A 22335-nucleotide genomic window follows, 5' to 3' on the forward strand; every position below is an offset into this window, starting at 1 on the left:
GTTAAAAATAAGAGTTCTAACAAGTGGCATTAACAAAACAAACTGTATAAGGTAGTATTGCAGAAGGGCTGGTATAAAAAAGCAAATCTATGCCAGTTATTTTATGCTTCATCATTTGCAAAAATGGACTTTTATGAGTGTGTAATTTGAATTACCCTTAAGGCAGAACTGTAATTTCCCTGATGCAGAAAGGACACAGCCTTGCTTGTATATAGCTCTGTATAAATCTATCCAAAATTAAAATGAAGGGGAAAGAACCTGATCGGTGAGTTGTGTTCATATGGTAGAGGATAGTTCAAGATCCCAGACTGAGTCGCACATCTCTCACTGTTATTTTGTGTGAATTGAAGGAGTTTGAAAGAGTATACAGGTAAATGCTTTATGTTAGATCAGATCGTTTTTCGAGCCTAGTGATGTCTGTCCTGATTGGCAGCACCACAGTCTCAGGTCAGAAGACTTTCCTGTTGTTTGCAGATTAAAAAAGAGAGAAACATTCAGGTGTGAAGCTGCATTGTGATCTACTATCGAACAATGATCCCTCTTTAGTTGCACATTTATGGGGGAAATGTGTGCAAACTTGCTGCTAACCAGTGTGTGCCTTTCAGCTGTTTTTCCATCTGCAACGTGAACGTGTCTTTTCTGAAGATCGTGCCCGGTTCTACGGAGCTGAGATAGTATCAGCGTTGGACTACCTACATTCAGAAAAGAATGTGGTTTATAGAGACTTAAAGGTAAGTAGAGATATTATTGCAACTTTGTTATAAGTAGCATATCTGGTTTACTCATAACCTTCATGTATGAGATGTTTTTAAAGCCACTTTTAATGTCAATATAAGTGATTTTAATGTGTGTGTATATTTATGGTTTTATGTCCTGACATTGAATGTTTGCCGTATATATGTTGTCCTCCGCCCTGAGTCCGCTGCGGGGTGAGAAGGGTGGAATATAAATGTTTTAAATAATAAATAATACATAAATATTCAGCATAGGTAAAAGGTAAAGGTTTCCCCTGACATTAAGTCTAGTTGTATCCAACCCAGGGAGGTGGTGCTCATCTCCATTTCCAAAATGAAGAGCCAGCATTGTCTGTAGACACCTCCAAGGTCATGTGGCCAGCATAATAATAATAATAATAATAATAATAATAATACTTTATTTATACCCCGCTACCATTATTATTATTATTATTATTATAATTATTATTATTATTATTATTATTATTATTACGGTCGCTTATACCCCTCCCTTCTTACCCCAGCGGGGACTCAGGGCGGCTTACACAAGCAACACGCAGTTCAATGCCTGCATTACATGACAACAAAAACACAACATCAGTTAACGACAACAATTATAACAGTGATGACAATTAACATAAGCAATAATTATTATCGATAAAACAACCATAAAACCTGTAAAAGCAATAAAACAATAAAAACAATACAAACCTCATTGCTGGTCAGCGTTTAACAGACTCATAGTTTAGGTTCTACTACCACACATTATCGGTCTTATCCATCTGGTTTCCATATCTAATTGTCAGGATGCCCAAAGGCCTGGTCCCATAGCCACGTCTTTACCTTCCTCCTGAAGGCAAGGAGGGATGTAGATGCCCTGATTTCCCCCGGGAGTGAGTTCCACAGGTGGGGGGCCACCACTGAGAAGGCCCTGCTCCTCGTCCCCCACCATCCTCACTTGTGATAGCGGTGGGGTCGAGAGCAGGGCCTCCCCAGATGATCTCAAATTCCGGGATGGGACGTAGAGGGAGATACGTTCGGACAGATACGCTGGACCGGAACCGTAAAGGGTTTTGTAGGTCAAAACCAGCACCTTGAATTGTGCTCAGAACTGAATCGACAGCCAGTGGAGCTGACACAACAAGGGGGTGGTGTGTTCCCTGTATGTCGCTCCGGTAGTCAATCTGGCTGCCGCTCGTTGGACCAGTTGAAGTTTCCGAACAGTCTTCAAGGGCAACCCCACATAGAGTGCGTTGCAGTAGTCTATACGGGATATAACAAGAGCGTGGACCACTGTGGCCAGATCAGACTTCCCGAGGTACGGGCACAACTGGTGCACAAGTTTTAATTGCGCAAAAGCTCTCTCGGTCACCGCTGAGACCTGGGGTTCCAGGCTCAGCGATGAGTCCAGGATCACTCCCAAGCTGTCAGGATCACTCCCAAGCTACCATCTCCCCAAGGGATGCGGTGCGGCTTACATGAGGCCAAGCCCACAATACATCAATAATAAAAACAATAACAACAAGTAATACAAAACAATAAAAATAAAACTCATAACAGAAAATAAGCATGACTGCATGGAGCACCATTACCTTCTTACCTTCCCGCAGAAGCGGTACCTGTTCATCTACTCACACTTGCATGTTTTCGAACTGCTAGGTTGGCAGAAGCTGGGGCTAATAGTGGGAGCTCACACCGCTCCCCGGATTTGAACCGCCAACCTTTGGGTCAGCAAGTTCAGCAGCTCAGCGGTTTAACCCGCTGCCCCACCGGAGGCTCCTATATATATAAACTTCCCACCTTCCTGAATAAAGACTATTCAACAAATATATGTTAAACCTTTCTATAATACATCATTTAAATTGTATCTTCTGAATGAAAGTTTAAAAAAATGTAATCTTTAAATCCTGCAAGAATAATATCCCCCTTTTTTCTTAAAAATAATACAAAAACAAATCCCAATCCGTTAAGAAATTGTCCAATAGGCTTTTCTCCCTCACTAAACAAAGTAGATAATGTGCTCATTTCCACCATTTCAACCTCTTTAAATTTCTTTAAATCAGCATATGCAAATTAGCAGTGGTCAGTTTCATCTCAGCATGGGTGAAAGCCCTTTATGGTGTGCGGAGAAAGCACGCTGAGACATTTTGGATCATTTGTGGTTTTCTGCCAATTAAGGAAATCCCATTTAATCAAAAAATTTCAAGGTGTCAACAAGTTTAGATGAATAATCATTTGCCTTTTAACAACAACAAAAAGTGCATTTGTGAAGTTGTACGTAGGTACTGGGCACCCTGGTAGCGCAGGAAGTTAAACTGTTGAGCTGCTGAACATGCTGATCAAAAGGTTGGCAGTTCGAATCCAGGTAGCAGGGTGAGCTCCCATTATTAGCCCTAGCTTCTGCCAACCTAGCAGTTCGAAAACATGCAAGTGTGAGTAGATCAACAGTTACTGCTTTTGCGGGTGGTAGGAAGGTAACGGTGCACCATGCAGTCATGCTGGCCACATGACCTTGGAGGTGTCTATGGACAAAGCTGGCTCTTCAGCTTGGAAATGGAGATGAGCACCACTTCCCTGGGTTGGACACAACTAGACTTAATGTCAGGGGAAACCTTTACCTTTTAGGGGAGTGGGGTGAGCTCCCATTGTTAGCCCTAGCTTCTGACAACCTAGCAGTTCGAAAACATGCAAGTGTGAGTAGATCAACAGGTACTGCTTCTGCGGAGGGTAAGAAGGTAATGGTGCACCATGCAGTCATGCTGGCCACATGACCTTGGAGGTGTCTATGGACAAAGCTGGCTTTTCAGCTTGGAAATGGAGATGAGCACCATCTCCCTGGGTTGGACACAACTAGACTTAATGTCAGGGGAAACCTTTACCTTTTAGGGGAGCGGGGTGAGCTCCTGTTGTTAGCCCTAGCTTCTGACAACCTAGCCCTTCAAAAACATGCAAATGGGAGTAGATCAATAGGTACCGCCTCTGGCTGAGAAAGGCAGTATACAAATGCGGTAAATAAATAAATACCGCTTCGGTGGGAAGGTAACGGCGCTCCATGCAGTCATTCCAGCCACATGACCTTTGAGGTGTCTATGGATAACGCTGGCTCTTTGGCTTAGAAATGAAGATGAGCACCACACCCTAGAGTTGGATGGGACGGGACGGGACGGGACTTAATGTGAATCATCAGGATACATATATCGATAGAATATGAAATACATGTACCTGAAAATAACTGAACAAGAAAATTTACCTAAATTGGTATGAAAATAAATATGCAAACAAGTTAGGCATTTAAGATTTACGATCCACCACATTTGTGGATATAATTTTAGCTGAATTGATTATTCGTGGATTCAATTAATATGGTCCCTTAAGTCCTCCAATGTAACTTCCACCAGAAGTTGACCATTCCTCGTGAACACCTGAAACTATGGATAATAGAGAACCATATAAACAAGCTAGGCATTTGATATTTGCGGTCCTCCACGTTTGTGGATATAATTTTAGCTGAATTGATTATTCATGGATTCAATCAATATGGTCCTTGTAGAAATCTCTTAAGTCCTCCGGTGTAACTTCCACCAGAAGTTGACCATTCCTCGTGAATACCTGAAACTATGGATAACAGTGAACCATATATTTTGACTATACTTTGGCTGGAAATATGTCATAAAATCACTCTGGAGGACCTAGAGAGGTCCACAAACATTTCAAGTGCTGGAGATATTTTTGGAAGTATGGGTAAGTGAAGCCATGGGTATTGAATGTGTGGATAAGGGGACTGTATTGTCTTCCAAAAGCGCTAAGGCAAGCATGGGCAAACTTCGTCCCTCCAGGTGTTTTGGACTTCAACTCCCACAATTCCTAACAGCCTACCGGCTGTTAGGAATTGTGGGAGTTGAAGTCCAAAACACCTGGAGGGACGAAGTTTGCCCATGCCTGCACTAAGGTATCCAGGAGGAATTGTGTCAACTTTTTGCAGCAAAAAAGCAATACAGAAGCCTTGAAGCCTCTTACTTGGTTTTATTTGGCATGCGCTTCCAAGGTCGCCAGCCCACTTGATCAGATGCGCACTCTTCTTCTCTCCTCCGCCACCCTCTCGCTTTGTGTTTGGCTCCCTCCCGGATAAAGCCAAGCTGTGCTTTTTTTGCTCAGGAAAGACAGGCAGTTGCATTCAACACCTGCGTACGCTGGCATTGTCATCCCTGGCTGCCATGGATACACCTCCTCGGCCTTGGAAAGAAGTGGTGAAGAGGCAGCTCACCCCGCGTACACAAACCCACGCGAACGCTCCCTGTTCTTTCTGCCCACGCAATTATTATTTCCCTTCCTCAAGTGGGGCAGCAGTTGCCATTGCCAGCTAATCTGCTTTCCCTTCTCAGGTCCCTGACTAGGCGACTGATAGTGAAGACATTCATGCATCCATCATCATGTCTTTCTTCGTCAGAGAGAAACCCACTTGGCAAATCAATGATGGTGGGATTCATAAAATCATAGAAACATAGAGTTGGAAGAGACTTCGTGGGCCATCCAGTCCAACCCCCTGCCAAGAAGCAAGAAAATTGCATTCAAAGCACCCCCGACAGATGGCCATCTAGCCTCTGTTTAAAAGCTTCCAAAGAAGGAGCCTCCACCACACTCCAGGGCAGAGAGTTCCACTGCTGAACGGCTCTCACAGTCAGGAATTTCTTCCTAATGTTCAGGTGGAATCTCCTGTCTTGTAGTCTGAAGCCATTGTTGTTGTTGTTGTTGTTGTTGTTATTATTATTAACTGCATTTCTATACCGCTTTTCTCACCCCTGGGGGGACTCAAAGCGGTTAACAACATAATAAATGGCAAATTCAATGCCTCACATACATATAAAAAATATCACATATCTAAATCAATAACCTATAACTCTAGGTAAAAACCATTAAAACTATAAAAACATCAAACATAGATATAAGCAAAAAACATTATTGCTGCAATTAACAATCCCCACACTCCCCAACTCTCTCAAAGCATTTCAGCTCATTTTTATACCCTTGTCCTAGTCTCCAGGGCAGCAGAAAACAAGTTTGCTCCCTTCTCCCTATGACTTCCTCTCTCATAGTTATACATGGTTATCATGTCTCCTCTCAGCCTTCTCTTCTTCAGGCTAAACATGCCCAGCTCTTTAAGCCGCTCTTCATAGGGCTTGTTCTCCAGACCCTTGATAATTTCAGTCACCGTCCTCTGGACACATTCCAGCTTGTCAGTTGTTGCTGTTGTTCATTTGTTCAGTCCTTTCTGACTGTTCGTAACTTCATGGACTCCTTCAAGGTCAATCCAGTCACTTCAAGGATACCATCCATCCATCTTGCCAAGCTTGTCAATATCTCTCTTCAATTGTGGTGCCCAGAATAGGACACAATATTCCAGACGTGGTCTAATCAAGGTGGAATAGAGGGATAGCATGACTTCCTTGGATCTAGACACTAGACTTCTATTGATGCAGGCCAAAATCTCATTGGCTTTTTTGCCACCACATCACATTGTTGACTCATGTTTAACTTCCTGTCCACGAGGACTCCAAGATCTTTTTCACACGTACCGATCTCGAGCCACGCGTCCCTCATTCTGTATCTTTGATTGTTCTGTCATAGATCACAACATCTTCTGATTTCTTGACTTGGAAGAGTGGCTCTCAGTGACCTCTTAGATATGATCCTCTAAGTCTACTTTAAAGCTACATCCCTGAATAACAAAATCAGAAGTGTACATAACATAGAATCATGGAGTTGGAAGAGACCTCGTGGGACATCCAGTCCAACCCCCTGCCAAGATGCAGGAAAATCTCATTCAAAGCACCCCCAACAGATGGCCATTCAGCCTCTGTTTAAAAGCCTCTAAATAAGGAGCCTCCACCACACTCCGGGGCAGAGAGTTCCACTTCTGAACAGATCTGGTCAAGGTTAAGTTCTGTCACAGACAACTGATTTTCGTGTTTTCATGAGTGGAAAGTTTGACCTTTTTTGTAAGATACTAGTGGTCCCCTGCCACATTTTGCTGTGGCCCAGTCTGGTGATCTGGAAAATAAAGCAATGAGAAAGTGTTGGTTTCTAATATATGTAATGTCTTTATGCTTGTGGGTAAACAGTACTTCTTGCTGTTTCTTTGCCAGTGTTGTGGAGAGTGTCTGGTTTGCCCACTCTGGAACATGTAACATATCATTGTCCTTCTTTAGGGGTCCCTTTCAAATCTTTGATACTGCATCTGTCATATACATATATGTGTGTGTGTGTGAATAGCAGGATGGCCCTTTGTCAGGAGGGCTTTATGTTTTCTTGCTCTGGTGAAGGGAGTTGGGCTGGATGGCCTTAAGGCAGCATTTCTCAACCTGGGGTTTGGGACCTCTTGGGGGGGTTGCAAGGAGGTGTCAGAAGGGTTGCCAAAGACCACAAGAAAACACAGTGTTTTCTGTTGGTTATGAGGGTTCTGTGTTGGAAGTTTCCCCCAATTCCGTCATTGGTGGGGTTCAGAATGCTCCTTAATTGTAGGGGAACTATAAATCCCAGTAACTACAACTCCCAAATGTCAAGGTCTATTTCCCCCCAGCTCCATCTGTGTTCACATTTGGGCATATGGCGTATTCATGCCAAGTTTGGTCCAGATCCATCATTGTTTGAGTCCACAGTGCTTTCTGGAGGCAGGTGATCTACAACTCCAAAACTCAAGGTCAATGCCCACCAAACCCTTCTAGTGTTTTCTGTTGGTCATAGGAGTCCTGTGTGCCAAGTTTGGTTCAATTCCATCATTGGTGGAGTCCAGAATGCTCTTTGATTGTAGGTGAACTATAAATCCCAGCAACTACAACTCCCAAATAACAAAATCCTAACTTTTTAAGTGATGGTCACTTTTTGTGTTTTGTGGCAAATTTGGTGTGATTTCGTTCATTGGTTCTTTTTTTTTTTTAAGGTACTCATTACGCACAGAGCATTTTTATATATTCGTATATAGATGAATGAATAAGTGTATTCCCCATTTAAGCAAGCAGCAGAAGTAAACCTGCATGGTTTCAGTACAGATAATCCACAGATTATTGTCGCAGGTGTTTCTTTGCAGGAGAAATACAAGCACTTTGCTGTACAAGGGAAATGTGGCACTTGGGCCAACTTTCCCTGAAGTAGGTTGTTTACTACTACAACTAACTGCTTATATTGGTAAGAGTTCTGAGAGGACTTTAACCTTTATAGAGGTGGAGGACGGGCTGAGATGTTCTTGAACGAGTTCCAAAATCTTCTTTTGTGCAGCTCTGATTCTCTGAAGTGCTGGAAAGTCGGTACAGGTTTAACCAAGAGTTAGCATGAATTGTTCATTGTGCTTTACTGATAGGCTCTTCTGGGCAAATAATTGCTTTCCTTGGTTTGGGTGCCTCCTCGTTCATTGGAAAACGTTTTCTTAAATGTTTATTTACCTCTTATTGCAAATTTCCTGCAAAATCTCTTATTAGCATATTTGGAGTCTACTAGGGTGGTATAGATATTTGATCTGGATCTTGATCCCTTGTTAACAGCTAGTTTATTTTAACTTTCATTGTAATGTGTGTTGTATGTTGTATGTCTACGTTTCAGGTGTGTTTGTCAAGTGTTTTGATACAGCCGCTGGGCTAAGGAGGCATTTTTATGTTTGAACACTCCCTCTCATTAGGTTATTATTATTATTTTTAATTAATTTTTAATCAGAAATAGAGAAAAACAAATTGAAGAAAACGGCAACAACACAAAATGTTTTTTATAATATTTAAAACTAAACTATGACAACTAACACAACTATATTTCACAATAGCACCCTAACAATAGCATTGTTTTTTTTTTAAAAAAAAATAAACTATTACATTTGGCCTGGCCATGTGTGTTATTGTTTACATGTGATTTATATTAATTTGTATTGCATTGTGCTGTCTTGTTTATTGCTTTCTTGTTTTATTCATGTGTTGTTGGGCTTGGCCTCATGTAAGCCGCTTGAGGAGATGGTGGTGGGGTATAAATAAAGTTGTTGTTGTTATTATTATTATTATTATTATTAACATACATTCAAATTTCAATACTGGTGGGGTTGGGGTTGGATTTATTTTGTCATTTGGGAGTTGTAGTTGCTGGGATTTATAGTTCATCTGCAATCAAAGAGCATTCCAAACTCCACCAACAATGGAATTGAACTAAACTTGGCACACTGAACTCCCACGACCAACAGAAAATACTGGAAGGGTTGGTTGGGCATTGACCTTGTGTTTTGGAGTTGTAGTTCACCTCCATCCAGAGAGCACTGTGGACTCAGAACAATGATGACTCTGGACCAAACTTGGCACGAATACTCAATATGCCAAAATGTGAAGACTGGTGGATTTTGGAGAAAATAGATGTTGACATTTGGGGGTTGTAGTTGCAGGAATGTATGGTTCTCCTACAATCAAAGAGCATTCTGAACCCCAACAACAATAGAATTGGGGCAAACTTCCCACACAGAACCCCTATGACCAACAGAAAATACTGTGATTTCTGATGGTCTTTGGCGACCCCTCTGACTCCCCTCACGATCCTCCCAGGGGTGCCAACACCCAGGTTGAGAAACGCGGTTCTGGATACACAATCACTACAACTATTCTACAAAATTCAAGCTCATTGCCTGTTGATTCTTAATTTCTTATTTCCTTTTTGCCCATATTTCTGCTTTTAATAATGCTCCTCTAAATCATAAATCCAGTAGTTTGTTTGTCCCCAATGTTCAAATTTGATACCACTAACTGTTAAGTGATTAAGTGCTATAGGATTCTGGGAGTTCTAGTTTTCCAAGATATTACTATTCCCTGCCGAAAAGCACTAGTGCCTCATTAAACACTAAATCTCAGAATTCCATCAAGTCAGGCCGTGGCAGTTAAAGTGAGGCTGAATTGCCTTAATTCTACAGCAGGGGTCCTCAAACTACAGCCCGGTGCCCGGATATGGCCCTCCAAGGTCATTTACCCAGCCCTTGCTCAGGCTTAACCTAAATCTGAAATGACTTGAATGCACACAACAACAACAACAACAATTATATCTCATCAGCCAAAAGCAGGCCCACACTTCCCATTGAAATACTAATAAGTTTATATTTGTTAAAATTGTTTTTCATTTTAATTATTGTATTGTTTTTAAGTGTTTTTTGCACTACAGATAAGTAAGATATGTGCAGTGTGCATAGGAATTCAGTGTAGATGCATCTAAAGAAATAGGAGGATCCGGTTTTATTTATTTCATGTCAAAAGCATTGCATAAATAAGTGTAATACTGATAAAATAGAGGGAGCCCAAGTAGCTAAATAATTTTAGACCAAAAACGGGTAACAGCAACCCCATTGTCTGTAGCTTTAAGCAATTCTTCCTCTGTGCATGAGGCAGGGCATTGCGGACAAGCGTACAGATGCAGAGTTGTTTGTTCTGCTCTACAGTCACACAAGGTGGAGGATTCTTCTAGGTTGTGCCATTTTGCCAGGTTGTCTTTCGATCTGCCCACTCCACTTCTGAGTTTGTTCAGGGTCTTCCCAGTTGCCCATTCTTGGAGGATCTGGTTATGAGTTTCCTTGGCTTGACTCGTTTAATTCTTGGAGAATGAGCCAGGGCATCCCTGCTGCAGCCTGACTGTTCCAAGGATTCATGCCTTTGCTCCCTCGGCCCCTTAATGCCCCCTGGCTGAAATACAGGGAAATAATTTTGGACTGGCCGACAAGAGTATTGCAAGGCTTCCCATGAATGCAGTGTTTTGTCATTGTTTTTTATTTTATTTCTGTCACTTTATTAGTTCTATTTCTGCAATAAAAACATCAAGAAAGGGAAGGGTTTCGTTTATTTTTCATGTCAGGAGCGACGTGAGAAACTGCAAGTCCCTTCTGGTGTGAGAGAATTGGTTGTTTGCAAGGATGTTGCCCAAGGGATGCCTGGATGTTGTACTTTTCTTGTGGGAGGCTTCTCTCATGTCCACGCATGGGAAGCTGGAGCTGACAGATGGGAGCTCACCCCACTACCCAAATTCGAACTGCTAACCTTTCGATGTGAGAGAATTGGTCGTTTGCAAGGATGTTGCCCAAGGGATGCCTGGATGCTGTACTTTTCTTGTGGGAGGCTTCTCTCATGTCCACGTATGGGAAGCTGGAACTGACAGGTGGGAGCTCACCTCACTCCCCAGATTTGAACTACTGACCTTTCGGTCAGCAGTTCTGCCGGCACATTGTGCGTCCAGGGGAAGGTCAAAGTGTTTGATAGGAATATAATTTTGCAAACGTCTTGAAGATTATGCATGGTAACCAAACCCTCTTTATTTTCTTCTAATTTCAGCTGGAAAACCTAATGCTGGACAAAGATGGGCACATAAAGATAACAGACTTCGGGCTGTGCAAAGAAGGGATCAAGGATGGAGCGACGATGAAGACTTTCTGCGGCACACCGGAATACCTCGCCCCAGAGGTACCTTTGCATTCTCTTTGTTGTGTAAATAATTTATAATACGTGTTGTGGGGTCTTTATTGTACACTAGTTGTACCCGCCACACGTTACTGTAGCCAACCTTCCCATCCTCTTTCCTTCCTCCCTCCCTCCCTTCTTTCCTTCTCTCCTTCCTTCATTCTTTACCTCTTTCCTTCCTTCCCCCTTTTTATTTCCATTCTTTTTCTCTGCTTTCTTCCTTCTCTACCTCTTTTCTTCGTTCCTTCCTTCGCTCTTTGCGTCCATCCTTCCTTCTCTCTTTCCTTCTTTTTCCCCCTCCCTCTTTCTTTCTCTCCTTTTTTCCCTTCTTTCCTTCCTTCCCTTTTTTTCTACCCTTCCTTCCTTCTCTACCTCTTGCCTGGGTGTCGGCAGGAAGGGAGCCTTGCAGGGAGACATTTTCGTGCATGTAATGTCTTTTTGGGTTTTTAAATCTTTTCCACTGTGTGTGTGTGTAATGTCTTTTTGGGTTTTTAAGTCCTTTCCACGGTGTGTTTTTGTTTTGTTTTGTTTTGATGAGTGATGGTCACTTGTTGGCCTGATAGGTATATTTGGTGTCAATTCATCCAGTGGTTTTTGAGTTATGTTAATCCCACAAACATTACATTTTTATTTATATAGACTAGCCGTCCCCTGCCACACTTGCTGTGGCCCAGTCTGTGTATATGTGTTTTGTGTGTGTAAATATATTTTTGTGTATATATGTGTGTTTGTGTATATATATGTGGTTTTGTGCATGTGTTGTAATGTGTGTGTGTATGTATATGTATATATATATATATATATATGGCTTTTTAAGTCTCTTCTGCTGTATTTTTTAGTGTTTTTATGAGTGATGGTCACTTGTTGGCCTGATAGGTGTATTGTGTCCAAATTTGGTGTCAATTCGCCCAGTGGTTTTTGAGTTATGTTAATCCCACAAACAAACATGACATTTTTATTTATATAGACTAGCCGTCCCCTGTTGCTGTGGCCTACATGGGGGTTCTGTGTTGGAGGTTTGGCCCATTTCTATCGTTGGTGGGATTCAGAATGCTCTGTGATTGTAGGTGAACTATAAATCCCAGGAACTACATCTCCCTTTGTCAAGATTCTGTTTCCCCCAAACTCTACCAGTGTTCACATTTGGACATATTGAGTATTCGTGTAGAGTTTGGTCCAGATCAATTATTGTTTGAGTCCACAGTGATCTCGGGATGTAGGTGAACTACAACTCCAAAACCAAAGGACACTGCCCACTAAACCCTTCCAATATTTTCTGTTGGTCATGGGAGTTCAGTGTGCGAAGTTTGGTTCAATTCCATCGTTGGTGGGGTTCAGAATGCACTTTGATTGTAGGTGAACTATAAATCCCAGCAACTACAACTCCCAAATGACAAAATCAATTTTTTTTAGTGAAGGACATACATTGGGTTATTAGGTGTCTTGTGTCCAAATTTGGTGCCAATTCGTCCAGTGGTTTTTGAGTTATGTGAATCCCACAAACGAACATGACATTTTTATTTATATAGCTAAGCAAAATGCTTGTGGGAGCGCAGCTGTATTACCAGGAGTTGGGAGAGTTTCCATTATTACTGCTGAGAAAACTAAGAATACTCAAAGCAACGAGGAACAGGTTTTGCGTTGAATACAATAAAGTTCCTGGATGTTTAGCTTCATTCCTTCCTTTTGAACCATGTCCTTTGTGTGACCTAGGTTTGGCTTAATGGGTAAATTTCACAACTCTTGTGTGGTTGAAGGCTTTCATGGCAGGAATCATTGGGTTGCTGTAAATTTTCCGGGTTGGATGGCCATTCTCCAGAAGCATTCTCTTCTGATGTTTCGCCCAAATCTATGGCAGGCATCCTCAGAGATTGTGAGGTCTGTTGGAAACTAGGCACGTTAGATTTATATATCTGTGGAATGTCCAGAACCCTTGTCTGCTTGAGGCAAGTGTGAATGTTGCAGTTGGCCACCTTCATTAACGTTGAATGACCTTGCAGCTTCAAAGCCTGGCTGGTTGCTGCCTGGGGATCCTTTGTTGGGAGGTGTTAGCTTGATTGTTTCCTGTCTGGAATTCCCCTGTTTTCTGAGTGTTCTTTATTTATTGACTTGATTTTAGAGGGTTTTTTTTAATACTGGTAGCCAGATTTTATTCATTTTCCTCCTTTGTGTTGAAATTGTACACATGCTTGTGGATTTCAATGGCTTCTCTGTGTAGTCTGACATGACTGTTGTTAGAGTGGTCCAGCATTTCATAGAATCATAGAATCACAGAGTTGGAAGAGACCTCATGGGCCATCCAGTCTAACCCCCTGCCAAGAAGCAGGAATATTGCATTCAAATCACTCCTGACAGATGGCCATCCAGCCCCTGTTTAAAAGCTTCCAAAGAAGGAGCCTTCACCACACTCTGGGGCAGAGAGTTCCCCTGCTGAATGACTCTCACATTCAGGAAGTTCTTCCTCATGTTCAGATGGAATCTCCTTTCTGTGTTCTCAAATAGTATGCTACGGCTGGTGGTGAATAACCAGCTGTGTTAAAGCCCGGCCCTATCATCATCATCATCATCATCATCATAGCCCCAACATCCCTATAATTCTGGCTCAAGGGCAGTGGAACTCTCTGCCCCGGAGTGTGGTGGAGGCTCCTTAGAATCATAGAATCAAAGAGTTGGAAGAGACCTCATGGGCCATCCAGTCCCACCCCCTGCCAAGAAGCAGGAATATTGCATTCAAATCACCCCTGACAGATGGCCATCCAGCCTCTGTAGAAAAGCCTCCAAAGAAGGAGCCTCCACCACACTCCGGGACAGAGCTCACTTCTTTGGAGGCTTTTAAACAGAGGCTGGATGGCCATCTGTCGGGCGTGCTTTGAATGCAGTATTCCTGCTTTTTGGCAGGGGGTTGGACTGGATGGCCCACAAGGTCTCTTCCAATTCTGTGATTCTAAGAGAGCGAATGAGCTCTCTCTGTCAGCTCCATCTCCCCATGTGGGGACATAAGAGAAACCTCCCACAAGGATGGTAAAAACATCAAAACATCCAGGCATCCCCTGGGCAACTTCCTTTCAGATGGCCAATTGTCTCACACCAGAAGCAACTTGCAGTTTCTCAAGTCGCTCCTGACACGAAAAAAGAAAGTGTTGGCTGTTATTCCATCCGGAGAGTGCACACAGGGAAACGTCCTCTGTCCCATGAAAAAGAGAAATGGGGAGGAAGGGCCGGGCTTGAGTTCCCGGCATTTGTTTGTAATCGGAACCCGGGCTCGGAGCCTGTTTGTACAGTTGCTGCATAGTTGTTTTAGGGTCATGTTGGAATTCGGTACAGGGATGGCAGGGACTGCACCACGTCAGCTTTGATGTGTCAGATGCATCAGTCACCGAGGTGTTTACAGCTGTTGTGCCCTTCTTGTGTAAATTCCTCTCACACAGCTGTTGACGTTGTTGGCGCTCAACCTGACAAGCCACTTATTTTAAGCAAAATGACCTTCTCCACCCTCCTCTTCCCTTTACTTTGCTTACTGCGGTAAATCACGACTGGAGAACAATTCAGAGTACTAATAATAACTCCTGTGTGTTTTTTCTCCTTCCTTGTTGCCGTGTTCCAAATTAGGGCATGGTTGTGATATGGGGTGTTCTCATTCTAAGGATGGGTCACGGTGACCAGAATCTTTTTGTTCTTTTCCCACCTTTAGCATGAGTCACTCTCTTCCATATAGGGCTGCTCTATAGTCATGACATCATCAGTAAAATTTGGATCCATGTCATAATAAAGACACCAGGGAGACAATGGAAGCTAAAACGAGAAACTACTGTCTGCTTCCTGACTAGCTCATGCTCGTCAGAGTCATATGACTGGTGTCCGCTGTTGGGAACATTACACGGAGTAGAAGGGCACACATTGCCTGAATCAACAGGATTCCTGATGTCATCCTGTGAGAATGTTGTTTGGGGGCATGAAGCCAGGAAGGGTTCAGCGATGTCTCATGGAGCGTGGAGCTGCTGTTCCCTTGCTTCCCAATTATCTCACTCATGGAAGGTCTTCTCCTTTGCACCATCATGTTGTTGTTCATTCGTTCAGTCATCTCCGACTCTTCGTGACCTCATGGACCAGCCCACACCAGAGCTCCCTGTCGGCCGTCACCACCCCCAGCTCCTTCAAGGTCAGTCCAGTCACTTCAAGGATGCCATCCATCTATCTCTCCCTTGGTCGGCCCCTCTTCCTTTTACCTTCAACTTTCCCCAGCATACTTGTTTTCTCTAGGCTTTGCTGTCTCCTCATGATGTGGCCAAAGTACTTCAACTTTGTCTCTAGTATCCCTCCCTCCAATGAGCAGCCGGGCTTTATTTCCTGGAGGATGGACTGGTTGGATCTTCTCGCAGTCCAAGGCACTCTCAGAACTTTCCTCCAACACCACAGCTCAAAAGCATCTATCTTCCTTCGCTCAGCCTTCCCTAAGGTCCAGCTCTCACATCCATAGGTTACTACAAGGAATACCATGGCTTTGACTATGTGGATCTTTGTTGCCAGTCTGGTGTCTCTGCTCTTTACTATTTTATCGAGACTGGACATTGCTCTCCTCCCAAGAAGTAAGCGTCTTGTGATTTCCTGGCCACAGTCTGCATCTGCACTCATCTTCACGCCTAGAAATACAAAGTCTGTCACAGCCTCCACAATTTCTCCCTCTATTTTCCAGTTGTCAATCATTCTTGTTGCCATAATCTTGGTTTTTTTTATGTTTAGCTGCAACCCAGCTTTTGTGCTTTCTTCTTTCACCTTGATTAGAAGGCACCATCATAGCTAGAAGTAAAGTTGGAGGTTGCAGTGCTATTGTCCTGTGTCTCAAACCACACAATGGGAGAGGGAGTTCCACAGCTGAGGGACCACCAGTGAGATGGCCCTGTCTCTCATTCCCTTCAATTGCACCTGTGAAGGAGGTGTGACCAAGAGCAGGGCCTCACTGGATGATCTTAATCTCCGAGATGATTCATAGAGGGATAAACGTTCGGACAAGTAAGCTGGGCCAGAACTGTTTAGGGCAGTGGTTCTCAACCTGGGGTCCCCAGATGTTTTTGGCCTTCAACTCCCAGAAATCCTAACAGCTGGTAAACTGGCTGGGATTTCTGGGAGTTGTAGGCCAAAAACATCTGGGGACCCCAGGTTGAGAACCACTAGGCTATAGGTTCTTGTAGCTAGAGTCCCTGTTAAAGGCAAATTCCCAAGATAATAATCCAGTATGTCCATCGTCCATCTCACTTCTGGGTCCCTAGCTAGAGCACATGTGTCAAACACAAGGTATGTTTACAATAAAGACAACAGGGCAGCGATGCCGAGAGGGACAGGGAGACACTGAGGCACATACACACAGGACAAGACAGTGTGATTCTGCCGCTGTATATTATATATTTCTTTGGTGACACCATTATTTATTACGATTTCTTCTACTGCCACCATTTAATGATTCATAGGCCACCTCCTTCACTAGAATGTTCAGGAAGGCACACACACTCTTCGGGTAAAATGAAACAAGAATACGTTGTTTATTTTGTTCTTGGAATAGTAAAGATGCATAATGGTTTCAATAAATTTGACAAGCTTTACTTGTACTGAGAATGATTCTATAACCTGAGTTCCTTGAAAGCAATGTTCCACACACAGGAATACAAACAGGTTATTTTGAACCCTCTTTCCACACCAGCACTCTTAACACTATAGAGGCCTACTATATTTCTTACTCCTTTTCCCTAAAGATTTAACTATTTTCCTCCAAGAGGTATCTTCCTAAGAAACAGTTCCCAAATCTCTTCCTTTCCCTTCAAATCTCCTAACTAACTCTTCAAAATCCCCAACTGAAAAACTATGGCTCCCTTAGCTCCTTTCGGACATTTCCCAGGTGTTTGGGACTGTGTGATGTATGGGTGAATAATGGGTGGATGGCTTTTTGCAGCTTACAGGTGGTAATGTTGTCAGTGGAAATTGTTTTTATGTGCCAGCCAAGGTCTTTAGGCACTGTACCCAATGTGCCGATCACCACTGGGACCAGCTTTACTGGATTATTATTATTATTATTATTATTGTATTGTATTGTATTGTATTGTATTGTATTGTATTGTATTGTCGAAGGCTTTCATGGCCGGAATCACTGGGTTGTTGTAGGTTTTTTCGGGCTGTATGGCCATGGTCTAGAGGCATTCTCTCCTGACGTTTCGCCTGCATCTATGGCAAGCATCCTCAGAGGTAGTGAGGTCTGTTGGAACTAGGGAAAAGGGTTTATATATCTGTGGAATGACCAGGATGATATAAAGGACTCTTCTCTGCTGGAGCTAGGTGTGAATGTTTCAACTGACTACCTTGATTAGCATACAATGGGCTAACTGTGCCTGGAGCAACCTTTTGTTGAGAGGTAATTAGAAGTCCCTGCCTGCTTCCTCTCTGTTGTTGTGCTGTTGCAATTTTAGAGTTTTTTTAATACTGGTTGTCAGATCTTGTTCATTTTCATGGTTTCCTCCTTTCTGTTGAAATTGTCCACATGCTTGTGTATTTCAGTGGCTTCTCTGTGTAGTCTGACATGGTGGAGTGGTCCAGCATTTCTGTGTTCTCAAATACTATGCTGAGTCCAGGTTGGTTCATCAGGTGCTCTGCTATGGCTGATTTCTCTGGTTGAAGAAGTCTGCAGTGCCTGTCATGTTCCTTGATTCGTGTTTGGGCAATGCTGCTGCGTTTGGTGGTCCCTATGTAGACTTGTCCACAGCTGCATGGTACAAGGTAGACTCCTGCAGAAGTGAGAAGGTCCCTCCTGTCCTTTGCTGAACGTAGCATTTGTTGGATTTTCTTGGTGGGTCTGTAGATAGTTTGTACAACATACAAACTATCTACAGACCCACCAAGAAAATCCAACAAATTCTACATTCAGCAAAGGACAAGCGCTAAAGCATCCTTTTTCTAGCCTGACCTTGGAAGCTAAGCAGGGTCAGCCCTGGTTAGTACTTAGATGAGAGACTTCCAAAGCATAACAGATTCTGTAGGCTATGTTTTGGAGAAACTGGCAAAATCTGTGTATTATTTGGCTAAGAAAACACTATGAAATCCTTAAGTCACCTTAAGTTAGTAGTTAACTTGAAGGCGCATACACACACACACGGTAACTATTTACTCCTGAAATGAACGGCACAGCTGTTAGCATGATGCTTGGGATAGTCTGCCATGATGTATGCACTGCTTCTTTTAGCTTACTGCCAAATGTTTTCACAAATAAAATAGAGAAAAGCATCTCTTGGCTCAAAACCGATCTTATTCCCCATCTCAGGCGAGTCTGTGCGGGTCATCCCAAGAGCACTAAACAAATTTAGGAGGAGTAATATAGCCTCGTAAAAAAAAAGCTTGTAATACAGCCTTGTAAAAAACTTTTGGATACTCTTTAAAGGGAAAGTGGTTTGGATGTTTTCTTGTTGTTTATTAAGCACTGCATCTCTTATGATGGGGAGGGGGGGGGACGGGGACAGGGGCTTTGGAAAGGCCAACTGTTACAGAGCCAAGTGGAAGAGGCTTGGGAATGGGAAGCCAGTGCTCTCCGGAAAAGGGCACAACTGGCTGATAGGCGCAGGCAAGTCTTGGGCACACGGAGCCCCAGCCGTCCCCCGCCTTCCTTCCTTCCCGGTTGCTCATAAAGGAGGATGAGGCTGGCTCCTGGAATCCTGGCAGGCCAGCAGCTGTGTTGGTCTTCTACATATATGGGGCAGCTGCAGAGCCAGCTGTCGCTCGGTGTGCGAATCAAACGGCAGAAGATGCTGGAAATAGACCTGCGTGGGGTAATCCAATACCTGGCAGCCTCTGCCTTTTCACTGTAGGCTGTCTTCCAGGTTCCAGCAGATCCCCCCCTCCTTTCTCCCTCTTTTTTTTCAGATCACTTAATGTACTGACAACATTGGAGAGCAAAATCGTAATATTTGCTACCTTGGCCCTATTTTTCCACATAATCACTATTTAGTTCAATATATTTTGTCATCTGTGGGACGATTTTTGATGCCTGTGTAGTAGAAGTTTCCCTCCGCCTTTTTCAGCCAGTTCATCGCATCGATTTTCACCTTGTCGTCGTTAGAAAAGTGTTTTCTATTGAAGTGTTCCTTCAATTTAGTGAACAGATGATAGTCACTGGGTGCAAGATTCGACTGAGGGAGGGGTGGCTTAAAACATCCCAACCAAAGGAAGTCAACAACTCTTGTGTTGCATGAGCGGTGTGCGGACGTGCATTGTCATGAAGGAGATAGACCCTCACCGTCAGCATCCCACAACGTTTGTTTTGGATGGCTCTGTGAAGTTTCTTCATGGTCTCACAATATATTCTGTACCCATTTTGTCACATGCTGTCTTGACATTATTTCCTCTCCATAAACTGAAACGATTTCGTGATGAGTAGTAGTTAGGTAGCGTATTACAGCGTGAACTTCGCACTTGCAGGGAAATGGAATGAGGATGCTCATCTCTAACCTTGACCACAACACCAGTTGATGAGCTACTGCCGACTGGCACTGCTCGTTCACTTCTGCTACCAACTCCCCCCGAGAAAACTCCGCGAGAGCTACATGCCTTGTAACCTTACTTTCCGGATCACCCTCGTAGTATATTTTCCCCTTTACGGAACAAAGCATAGGCACAACTGGCAAAGGAGAGCTGGCTGATCGATCAAAATAACATAAACGTTAGGACTGACTCTTCCCATTTTTGAATGGAACAAAGCTTCAGTTTTAGGCTTGCATAATTTATTCAATTTGCACCAAAATATTTCTTGTGTGCACTGAAAATCTGGAGACCATAAAAAACATATCTTGCAAGTGGAGGAGCAAAAAATGTGGAATTTATATGGAAGAGTGAGATGTGTGAAAAATGTTATCCACAGGTAGGAGAACAATATACCATATACTTGGAATAGAATCATAGAACCATCTAGTCCAAGCCTCTGCCATGCAGGAAAAGCACAAAGCATCCCCCCAACAGATGGCCACCCAGCCTCTGTTTAAAAGCCCCCAAAGAAGGAGCCTCCACCACACTTCAAAGCAGTGAGTTCCACTGCTGAACATCCCTCACAGTCAAGAAGTTCTTCCTAATGTTCATGTGGAATCTCCATTCCTGTAGTTTGAAGCCATTGATCCGAGTCCTAATCTCTAGGGCATCTGATGTCATTTCATCCAGTGGTTTTTGAATTATTCAAATCCCACAAACAAACATTACATTTTTATTTATATTGATGATGATGATTATTAAATAATTATTTTTATTATTATTATTATTAAAAACCTACAACACCCCAACTTTCTTTTTGTTGTACTTGAATCCCATTGTAGGGGAAAAAGTAGGATATAAATAAAACGAATGATTAATTGATTAAATCTAACGAGTACACTTTTCTCTGTACCACAGGTGGGTTTCAGGCTCAGTTACAAATTAATGACCTGAAGCTCTGACGTTCTGGTTTCTGCAGGTGCTGGAGGACAATGATTATGGCCGCGCCGTGGACTGGTGGGGCTTAGGCGTCGTCATGTATGAAATGATGTGCGGGCGGCTCCCTTTCTACAATTCAGACCACGAGAAGCTGTTTGAACTCATCCTCATGGAAGAGATTAGGTTTCCGCGCACATTGTCGCCTGAAGCGAAATCCCTTCTGTCGGGCTTGCTGAAAAAGGATCCCAAGCAGAGGTGAGGTTTCAGCATTTGATCTTTCTGACACAAGAGCTTTGTGTGTTTATCCTGGAGTGGTGTGCTACGTTACTATGTACAGTCCTAGCATCACTGCTTAAGTATGGACTCTGCTGACCAAACCTACATGTAAAAACCCAAGCTGGATTTCCCAATCCATCCGAGAAAGCCATCCTTTGGGCAGAGCTTAGAAACATCAGTATTGAGGACATACAAGGAACTAGGCTCTACCACACCAAAGTCATATTTAGTCTAACAATCTGTTTCCAAGCCACATGCTCCCAAGCAAGATGGGAATGACATACAGTAGAGTCTTACTTATCCAACATAAACAGGCCGGCAGAACGTTGGATAAGCGAAAATGTTGGATAATAAGGAGGGATTAAGGAAAAGCCTATTGAACATCAAATTACATTATGATTTTACAAATTAAGCACCAAAACATGTTTTACAAGAAAGTGACAGAAAAAAGCATAGAATCATAGAATCAAAGAGTTGTAAGAGACCTCATGGGCCATCCAGTCCAACCCCATTCTGCCAAGAAGCAGGAATATTGCATTCAAATCACCCCTGACAGATGGCCATCCAGCCTCTGTTTAAAAGCTTCCAAAGAAGGAGCCTCCACCACACTCCGGGGCAGAGAGTTCCAGTGCTGAACGGCTCTCACAGTCAGGAAGTTCTTCCTCATGTTCAGCAGTTCAATACATGGTAACATTATGTAGTAATTACTGTATTTACAAATTTAGCACCAAAACATCACAATGTATTGAAACAGCTGTGGATCAGGCGAGAGGCAGACTGCGTTAGATAATACAGAACATTGGATGAGCGGAGGTTGGATAAGTGAGACTCTACTGTAGTAACCTTCCTTTAGAAAGGACAATAAATGCCTATGTATCCAGTGTTTTGCTAACTATATATTTCAGAACTTTGACAGCTCTTTTTGCATACCTTTTCTCACCCTGAAGAGTGGCTCACAAAAAAGGCAAAAATTGATTATTATTTTTTGTTTGTGTCAGGAGCAATTTGAGAAACTGCAAGTCCCTTCTGGTGTGAGAGAATTAGTCATCTGCAAGGACATTGCCCAGGGAATGCCCGGATGTTTTGATGTTTTAACATCCTTATGGGAGGCTTCTCTTATGTCCCCACATGGGGAGCTGGAGCTGACAGAGGGAGCTCAACCCGTTCTCCCCAGATTTGAACCGCTGACATGTTGGTCTTCAGTCCTGCCGGCACAAGGATTTAACCCATTGCACCACCAAGGACTCTGGCACAATTCAATGCCACATATACATACATAGGATAACACCAAACATATACATTAAAGTCAAATAACTTCGAACAAATCAATCTTAAAACAAGTTAATTAAAACCATGCAATCAAATCCATTTTTTTTTCACTTTTGCAGGAGTCCTGCACCTCTTAACCCCCTTAAAAGTGATGAACCCAAACC

The 22335-nt window shown here is 43.0% G+C and overlaps 1 protein-coding gene across 2 annotated transcripts in view; it reads left to right on the forward strand.

Moving 5' to 3' along the window:
* The window catches only part of AKT1 (AKT serine/threonine kinase 1), a 160819-nt gene that overhangs the window by 126954 nt on the left and 11530 nt on the right, over positions 1–22335 (forward strand). For both annotated transcript variants that reach the window (XM_060754619.2, XM_060754627.2), the window contains exons 9-11: positions 606–731; positions 11066–11194; positions 20667–20881. In XM_060754619.2, the coding sequence (XP_060610602.1) occupies positions 606–731; positions 11066–11194; positions 20667–20881 (470 nt within the window). The remainder of the gene's footprint in view (positions 1–605; positions 732–11065; positions 11195–20666; positions 20882–22335) is intronic.

The sequence above is a fragment of the Anolis sagrei genome, chromosome 1 (genome assembly GCF_037176765.1).
Source record: "Anolis sagrei isolate rAnoSag1 chromosome 1, rAnoSag1.mat, whole genome shotgun sequence".
NCBI lineage: Eukaryota > Metazoa > Chordata > Lepidosauria > Squamata > Dactyloidae > Anolis > Anolis sagrei.